The sequence below is a fragment of the Pterocles gutturalis genome, unplaced genomic scaffold, assembly GCF_000699245.1.
Source record: "Pterocles gutturalis isolate BGI_N339 unplaced genomic scaffold, ASM69924v1 scaffold923, whole genome shotgun sequence".
NCBI classification, from domain to species: domain Eukaryota; kingdom Metazoa; phylum Chordata; class Aves; order Pterocliformes; family Pteroclidae; genus Pterocles; species Pterocles gutturalis.
Genome location: NW_010125161.1, coordinates 27662 through 37374, shown reverse-complemented (window position 1 = coordinate 37374; position 9713 = coordinate 27662). Strand labels below are relative to the sequence as shown.

The 9713-nt window shown below is 40.2% G+C and overlaps 1 protein-coding gene across 1 annotated transcript; it reads left to right on the top strand.

The window, feature by feature from the left end:
- Positions 1-303: 303 nt before the first annotated feature.
- On the top strand, positions 304-1997 carry B3GNT2 (UDP-GlcNAc:betaGal beta-1,3-N-acetylglucosaminyltransferase 2). The gene has a single exon (XM_010078434.1). It carries the CDS (start codon positions 388-390, stop codon positions 1579-1581), a length of 1194 nt encoding a protein of 397 aa, XP_010076736.1. The 5' UTR covers positions 304-387; the 3' UTR covers positions 1582-1997.
- Positions 1998-9713: the final 7716 nt, after the last annotated feature.

Genomic DNA, 9713 nt, shown 5'->3' with positions numbered 1-9713 from the left:
TGCCTGCCTTTGCCAAGCTGAGGGCTCAGATTCTAATTGTTATACAGTTGAGTGTTTCAAGGGGACTTAAATGAGGAGGAAAAACTGCTGGCCAGTTTAGATGCACTATGAAATGCTGTGTAAAATTTCTAAGTAGCAAACGGTAATTTTATGTTCTTACCAGCTTCTTGTTTGCTGATGAAACCCCAAACCCCTACTAGCTGTAGGTGTGCACGTATTAGAGGTAGATTAGATATTACCTTTTTTTGGGTGTAGGTGACCTCTGTTTTTAGGCTACTAACTTGCACATTCTTTGTCTGAAAGTAGTTTGCATTTTCATGAGATCAAGATCTTGATAGGAAAAAGGCTGAAAATCTGACATTTTTTTTCTCTTTCCAGATATGAGAAATGAGTGTTGGACGCAGAAGATTAAAACTGCTGGGTATCCTGATGATGGTAAACATTTTTATTTATGTGATTGTGGAAGTCTCAAAAAGTGGCAGCCAAGAGAAGAACGCAAAAGGCCGTGTTATTATACCACGCAGCAAATTCTGGAGAAAATATACTCCTCACAAAGCTTATTGGAACAAACAGCAACAGAAGCTTGAACTGCTGTACAACCCTATTCTGACCTTGCTTTCAAATATGACTGTGGAAGAGAACTTAATTTCTAATGCGAGTGTTCTTAGTTCCTGTGAACCTGACCCGTGGGTACCTTCAGAGGTTAGTGACTTTGCAAATTTGCCAGACAGATTCAAAGACTTTCTACTGTATTTGAGATGTAGAAATTATTCATTATTAATGGATCAGCCCAACAAGTGCAAACATAAACCTTTTTTGCTGCTGGCTATTAAGTCACTTACACCCCATTTTGATAGAAGGCAAGCCATTAGGGAATCCTGGGGCAAGGAAATACAATTGGGGAATGTGACAGTCAAAAGGGTCTTCTTACTTGGACAGACCCCACCAGAGGATAATTTTCCTGATCTTTCAGACATGATAAAATTTGAGAGTGAAAGGCACCAAGACATTCTTCTGTGGAACTACAGAGACACTTTCTTCAATTTAACTCTGAAAGAGGTGCTGTTTCTTAAGTGGGTCAGCAGCAGTTGTGCAGATGTCCAGTTTATTTTTAAGGGTGATGATGATGTTTTTGTGAATACCCATCAGATCCTGGATTACTTGAAGAGCTTATCAAAGGAGAAAGCAAAAGACTTATTTATAGGTGATGTGATCAAAGATGCTGGACCTCATAGAGAAAAAAAATTGAAGTACTACATCCCAGAAAGTGTTTATGAAGGTTCATATCCTCCGTATGCAGGAGGCGGTGGGTTTCTGTACTCTGGTGATCTGGCATTAAGACTGAATAATGCATCTGACCAGGTACTCCTTTACCCTATTGATGATGTTTATACTGGAATGTGCCTTCAGAAGCTTGGGCTTGCTCCAGAAAAACACAAAGGCTTCAAAACATTTGATATTGAAGAGAAATACAGAAATAACATATGTTCCTACACAAACTTAATGTTAGTGCATAGTAGAAAACCTCAAGAAATGATTAAAATTTGGACACGCTTGCAAGATCCCCACTTAAATTGTTAAAGTAATGTGCATAAGTGTCTTAAGTCCAAATAACTTTCCAAGTTTGGGTCTGACTTTCTTGGTGGACCACTGAAGCTCTGTTTAATAGTATAGTTTTCTCTGGAAACTTTTTCTGTACTTTTAAAACTGAGAACAATACTATAATTTGAGGGGATGGCTTGAAGACTTGGTCCTGACTTTTCTGCTGTCCTGGTGGTCATTATGTTTCAATATTTGTCTTAATTTTGAAAAGGACTTCAAGGATGTGACTAGCTGTCAGTGACTGGTTAGCTGTATTGGGAACAGGGATTGCCTATTACAATGCATCTTTCATTAATTGTGATGGTGGAAAAGAATTTTTCCTTGAGTAGTGTTTGTGTGTGGGTGTGTGGAAACCACTGTAAATTGAAAATTCACAAATTGGAGGAATGTAGTTTTACTTTATGAAACACTCTTAAGAGACTTCTAACTATTGAATTTTTTTAATTTATAGTTTTCAGTCTTTTTGCACCCTGGAACAGTATTTTCTGCATTACTTATGATGTTTTGTGCAAAGCGTGCCTGTGTCTGAAGGATTTACGCTTTTATTAGATTATGCTATTTTTACAAAAAAAAGGCATAATACTGTTTGAAACACCCCATAAAAGAGCTGAATATGTAAGGAAAAGGAAGAACAGATCTTGTTTGGGGCTGGGCAGTAGGTACAGTTAGGTCTGCCCCCTGCCCCAGGCTTACATGAGGTGAAGCTGACTTGTTGCTTTTGTTATTTATGTGAAAAGCTACTCTGGTCAGTCCTTGTTTTCTGTTTTGGCACTAAATGTGATCAGGTAGCTTGATTTGATGGAAATAACTGAAATTGCACATTGCTTATGAGAGCATGGTTTGGATCTCCTACAAAGCAGTAGCAAATCTAGAGTTGTGCAGATCCTAAGAGTTTTGAATTTTGAAACAAACTTTGAAGTTGCATGATGTCTCATGTAGAGTTAAACGTGTTCTCAAAACTTGGATTTTCTTCTGTATTTCCACATCTTGCTTATAAGAGTTATTCTAAATAGTGGTTGCTTCCTTTGTATATGTAGAAGTGCCTGTCTATTTATTGTTCAGATTGAAGACCAAAACATTTTCTTAAATATATTTTGTGTAACATTTTATTTGTATAGTGTTGTCACTCAGATATTTAAATAGAGCATGATATTTTAAATCTGTGAGATGTGTAACATGTTAAATAAAGCTAATTGTTATTTTTGAATTTGAAAAATAAAATGTGATTTAAATATTTCTTGTAGTGCTTAATTTGAGACATAACGTTGACTTACAGAGCAGTTGCGCATTCAGTAACAATGTGTTTTGGAAGTTCAGAAGCAAAAGGCTTTATTTGCCAGCTTCTCTAACACTTATGTAGTAGACTATCAGGAAAATGTTGCAATTGCGCATGGATTTGTTAGATGCTGTAATAGATGGACAACTCTGGCAAAAGCAAGGGAACACCAAGTGCCCTAGGAAAAATAGTAGAGGAATAATTGCCTGTACAATAACGCTGCTTTTACAATTGAAAGGAGTCAAGGAATGGATTGAATGGCTGGCACTTCAGTTTTTGTTTGAAATAACTTGGCAGCTACAACTCTTTTGGCTTCTTCACCTGCTTTCTTGTTCCTTTGTTTACCTTGAAGAACAGATGTGGTGCTTCTTTTTGTTTGGGGAAAGGTCAAGTAGTCTGGTCTTCCACCTTTTGTGTTCTGTAGATGTTTACCTTGACTCCAGGATAGGTAAGATTAAAGACAGTCTGTGCTCTGGTATTGTGCCGTGAGGTTTGGCCCAGGTGCCTTGTCACTCATGAGAAACTACACCTTTCTGGTCTGCAGATTTTTCTGTTCATGTATTACTTCCTACTCTCTTCTTCCACGCCGTGCTAAGCACTCTGTTTCTTTCTAAATATTCTTGGGATTCATGAAAGAAAAGTTATGCTGATGATGGTGAATGCAAGTAGAGAGGTGATGTTAAGAGTCTTTATGGACTAGAGAGAGGGAAAGACAGGTATTGTGTGTGAGCAGAGACAAGGGGGAGAGAGACAGAGGAGAGGCCACTGAGCACTAAATGTAATGATGCGTTCCAGGGAACGATCAAACACAAGAGCAGGTTGTAGGAAGGAAAAAGGCCCGAGAATTAAATCTTATGAGTAAGATGGGGTGGAGTGCACATGTGATATTAACCTGTTAGTGAAATGGGTGGGATTGGTAGAGTGCTGACATTAGTTATTTACTTTATCCCCTTCCTGTAACCATGAGATTAAAAACAGGCCTCTTGTATGGGACACAACTGAGAATAAGGCAATACAGGCTGAGTAGTACTTGCCAAGGAGAAATGTGAGAAAGCAACTACCCACCTTCTGAAGCAACTAGAGAAGAGAGAGAGGAGAGGAAAAGACTGAGTGGGGGGCCCCAGTGGGCTAAATAGGTGAAAGGTACTGGAGAAGAGTTTGGACGGACTAGTCTTGTTTACTCTGGGTGTGGAGAAGCACCGGTGACTGTACTGTCTGATTGGATCTCTGGTCTGGTCCACTCCCATGGAGAAAGAATTGTCTTTACAAAGAATTGGGGGTGTGTGGAGTAAGGAGTAAGTGAAATAAATAAGGACAGAGGTAGAGAAACGGAATGCAACCAAAAGAAGCAGCGTGGTGGGAATGGGATTTTGGGACAGTTGGGAGCGGAAGATGAAAAGTCTTTGAAAAGCAGATAGAGTGTTAGGTTGTTGCATCTGGGTTTGGTTGATGTGATGAAATAATAGGGAGCTAAAGACTGGGTTTGGTTTTTTTTTTCTTAAGTTTAAGGGAGAGGAAAGAGTCTACTTAAGATGAAAGCAAGAGAAAATCTGACTACAATAAGAAGAATGGGAATAATGGAATTTGAAAACTGAAATAAGAGGTGTTTAGATGAGACTGTTGAATGTGGATGCAGTCTTTATTTTTTTCCTTCCCTGAATACATCAGGGAAAATGAAGTGCTGCTGTGATTAAATGACATTGCATCAGGGTAAGCTGTTAGTATTTATTAGCTTGTTTGTATAAAAGGTCAGGCCTTTGCTTCTGTATCCATTTGCGAGGAGGAAATACAGGCCTTTGGATAAGGAAAGTAATTGAGATATAATTAATGCACAAATTATAATGTTTCTCGTGTAGAGGATGGAGTCCCTTTTTTTTTTCCTAAATAAAAATTTTCTGACGGTCAGTTATTTGGACTGTATGCACTTACACTTGGATGCCTTCCCTACCACCCCAGTTTTATTTTGTTATGTAGGCTTGAGTGAAACATAGCACTTGACAAGACTGGTGATAACAGAATTCCTGACAATCCTTTCTGCTTTTCAATGTTGGAAGCACTGAAAACCAAACTTGAAAAGAGTTTTGGCTGGAGAATACAAGAAAGATGCAGACTAGAATTTAGTAAAACTTCTGTGTTAGGTATGCAAGTCAACAAGGATCCATCAACATAGACACATGCAGGTAATTCTTAGTTTTGGGCTTTGTGATGTGGTAATGAGCAATCTAACCCTTATCTGGTGCTGCTGTTGTGCTGATCTAGCTTACAGTAAGCAGTTTACTCCCTGAAATCTGGCCTTCTTTCCTTTCCAGCTTATTTCACCTCATATACATGATTGTCACTGTAGTTGTGTTTGCCTGAGGGTGCCAATCCAAATGAGTTCATGTCTACACTGAACTATTTCCTCCTCACACAATAATCATGAAACCAACTTAGCAAGCAAATGGGGCTGTGAGAGCTGCTTAATGGATCCTTTTTACAGACAGTAATGTAGGAAGGTGATCTGAAATGAGGAATGTCAATCAGCATGAGCACAAAACCATCACTTTTCAAATTCTCCTCAGCTTCTTCCTCAAACTTTTTGAAGCTGTTGCCCTGTTCCTTGCTGCATGAAGATGAGAACAGGAGTGGGAGTGAGAACTTAGTAAAGCAAGTGGCGTTCTGGAAGCCAAGTCATGGCCAGCGAGCCCCAGGCTATGCAAAAGTGAAATACTGAGCAGGTCAGTTTTCTTTTGTTGTGCTCAGACCAGGTCTTTGGTTGCTAATCACAGGTTATAATATTTGTATTGGCCCAGCCTGCTCAAAGTAGTGTTTAAACAACTCTGGGTAGACTCTAGTGAGGGATGGCTGACCAACAGCTTGTGGAGTTTGCACGCCAGCCTTTTCAAAAGATTTACAGTCTGTTTTCATTTGTCAGTAAAATCATTTGTGCCCCGTCTAACATCTGACTGAACAAGGTGAGTTGGACCTAACCCAGTCTTGGTGCGTCAGCCTTCACTTCAGGGTCTGTTAACATTTATGTAAGTACAGAACAAACCTGTGTGATCTCAAACTTTGCTCTGTTTTCCATATTTGTGTGTTATTGTAGTTATCTCTCTTTTTTCTTTTTTGAATTGCCCTTCAACCTAAAGGCCTTCAGACCATGAGTTACTTGCTTGTAGCTCAGCACCCTTCCCTGCTGCAGGGGCTGGGGCACATGGCAGCACGCAGCATCTTTGCTCTCTGAAGAACTGGGGAGGGAGGCCTCAAAACTTGCCCGTATAAGTTTACAGCCTAAATTTTCAGTTCAGGTCAGCAGTAGCATGTCTGGTATGTGTTATGATTGCAGAGGCCTGACAAGTGTCACTCAGTTCTGACCTTAAGTGCATTGGGATGTCAGTGGCACGAAGAGAATTCATTCAGCCCCAGAGTACGATGATTAGATGGGATCTCTGCTTTTGGGATCTCTCCTGTTGCTGTTGGTTGAGTTCTGTCAATTTACAGATCTTAAGTAAGGCCCTTCTGTCTGTCTTACCCTGCTCTCTTCTGAGAGGGAGGATTCATATTAATACATAACGAATTTCCTGTCAAAGTTCTATCTAGACATTTGCACAATATCAAATTTTACAGAGATAAAATTCCCAATCAGTCCTCTAATTTCCTGGCTCCTTGACTTACCTCTGCTTTTCAAGCAGTGACCTGTATCACGCTTTCCAGTCTTTGCTGCTGGGCTCCCTATCTAAATGCATTCATCTTTCTTGTTAGGTTTCTCTCCCCTCTAGCCAGTATTGTCTCGGGTATTGGAGATCAAGTACTTCCCTCTCTGAGAAACAGAAACACCTCTTTGGATTCAATGGAACAAATGCATATTCCCCTCTCTAGCAGATGGATTTTGGTTCCCTTGGACTGAATAGTCTTAAGGTACTTGATTTTTGTGGCTTCACGTTCAGTGACAGACCCTTGAACTATGAAGGAAAGAGACAGCTTGGACAGTGTGCACTGGGAATTCACCTGGGAATTCAGCTTTAAAAAAAAAAATCGCTGACTTCTATCAGAGCCTGGTTCAAACTGTTTCAAACAGTGGATTAAGTGGGGGGAAAAAAGTGCTGAGCTGCAAATTGAGCTGTAAGCTTTCTGATTTTGAACTTTGCTTTTCTACTGTCACTGCCGTTGCCGTTTCTTTAAACAAGACTGCTCTGGACAGATTTGGAGAGAGTTTCTACAAGGGTTAGAAATAATCCCTAAATATCCCCTGTTAGCTTTTAAAGCCAAGAGCTGCAGCTTGGTATTTTTTGTGGCTGTATTTTTGTGTCCTTTTCCTCTCTTCCTCTGTCCCTCTGGCTAAATTTTGACTGAATTCTGCTTTTTGCTGTTTCTGCTGTGTGACGGGATTGTACATGATTGATTTGTGTTTCCTGTGTGGCTGAAATGTCATCTGTTTTTTCCCCCACTACTACCATTGTCAGTGATATTTCTCCTCCTCTTCCTCCAGAAAAGTCAGTTACCTCATGATGGTCTGAATTTTGTCTTTTGGGGACACCACACATGCATTATGCCAACAGACCAGCAAGAATGCACATGTGATGAGCATTTGAAAGCCCTCTGTAAAACCTGTGGCTTCCTTTTAACAAGAAGAGCCTTTCATTTGTACAATAAATTTGAGTTGTAACTTCAGAAAACGATGTTAACCTTCAAGTCAGCTCTGTCCTGTTTTCTTACTTGTAGGGTCACTCAGTTTCTTGATGTTTTAGTTATATTTCATGCTCTTATTTTCCTGGTATCCTGTGACATTGGATTGTTAACTGTTGTGAGAGAGCTGGAAACAGTGGGGGGATTTATATTTGGTCTATACTCAGCTCAGTAGGGAAGGTAGCATCTGTCAACTCTTCACAGAAGTCAAACCTGAAAGCTCACCTTGTGACTAGAGGCAAGATTTAAAATATCCAAATTTAGACCAAATTTTACTGATACTTGAAATATTCTTCAATAACATTACTGAAGAAAAGGGAAGCATGTTTGTGTACTTGTGTTTTTCTTCTTCTCCAAGATTGGCACCACCACAGTTTGCATGTCTTACTGTCCCATGCTCAAGCATATACAAATGATTAAAAAAAAGGGGGAAGGGGGATGTGGCGAAATCCTTACTACGGACATTGCAAAGATTTTCAGGTAAGCAACAGCCAGGGTAGGAAATAACAGGGAAAGCTGAAGGAACAAATGATCTCTCACTAAGATGGATCCCTTGTTATGCACGGTGTGAAGTGAGGGAATATTTTTTTTAAGATGTAAAACCAGAGGAATTTTTCTGTTTTCCTTTCCCTTCAATCTTTCTGGTATGTGAGGAAGCAGACTTCTGCTTTAGATGTAGGTTTGGCAGCTGCCCAAGAGACTCGAGAGAAAATTTCATCATCTTATTAGTTGTTGACCACTTATGCAAAAACAGATGCCAGAGAGGACAGTGAATTGTTCTTTTTTTTCTTAAACCTATCCTACTTGGTTTTGATACAATCCCAGGTGCTCAACAAAAATAGTAATGATGTTTAGATGAAGATAATGATGAATATAATTATCAAAAAAGTTGAAACTTAGGCCATGCTTTAAGATCCCTAGGAGTTGGATGAGTTTCAAGAGAGGTGAGCTGCACAACCTAGCTTTGCTTGTGCCCTTCGGATTTCAGAGAGGTTCCTCATTGGAACTAGTCTGAGAATTTTTTCTTGTTATTAGAGCTGTCATCATTCTCTGCATAAATGTAACCTGGATTGTTCTGTCTTATTCTTGAGGAAGAGCTGCATTGAGCCAAACCAAGGCTAGATTGGTCCTTCAGAGCACAAAATGCTTCTGGTGGCTCAGAAGAGCCTTTAATCATGATTAGAAGTTGCTTCTAGACCACAGTGGTTAGTGATGAGCAACAAAAATATATTCCAGGAATTTGGGCTGGTTTTTTTTCTTCACTGCATGCTCTGGCAAAGACCTCTGCAACGTAATTATGTGCTGTATGAAAATTCAATATCTGGAAGTCCAAGAATGAGAAAATCATAATGTCAGCTGTCTCCTCCATCCCTTGCAGTTTGGTGGGGATACAAGTGCTACCCCCCCTTCCTTATCGAAGCCAGAAATCTGCACCTAAAATCTTGAGGAACTGACTTGGGCAATACAAACTTGCTTCTTCCTCCAAAAGCTGAGACTCTCTTAGCATCACAAGTCTCAGAACAGGGGCTTTGAGCAAAACGCCGTGTTATGGGAGAACTGGTAAATATGTATAGTGTACTATTCTGTTCTCCTGCATCTTCTATCCCTACTCAGTAAAAGCCTTGCAGTGCTACTGAAGCACTCTTGGCATGGAGGAAAACACGCACCACGGGAAGTGTTGCCCCCTGATAATCCATACGGCACGTGGATTTAGCATGAAGGGTGTCTTTATTTTACTATCTATATATTTTTGGAGTGGACCATCTCCAATGGATGGTGGTGGTCCAGCCATTGTACGTGATGCATTGGACAGAGCTTTTTTCCCCTCCATGAAGTATACCTTCATGTGATAGGTGTCAGCAGTTCTTACTTAATGCTGATTATCCCTTAATTCTGCTGTAACTTCCTGCTTGTTAATTCCTGTCCTTTCTTCCTCACGGGAAACCATTTTAGTTAAAAGTGAAAGAACATTAAGCGTGAGAAAATTGTGTTCAGAGCTGCTGGAAAGCGAATTCCAGAAGAGGGGCATTATGGAGGGGTTGTCTTTGGACCTCTAGTTCATACAATCATAGACTGGTTTGGGTTGGAAGGGACCTTAAAGATCATCTAGTTCCAACCCCCCTGCCATGGGCAGGGACACCCTCCACCAGACCAGGTTGCTCAAAGCCTC

What these genes read in the sequence shown, in the direction of transcription:
- B3GNT2 (XM_010078434.1), top strand. Translation starts at nt 388, where the DNA reads ATGAGTGTTGGACGCAGAAGATTAAAACTGCTGGGTATCCTGATGATG.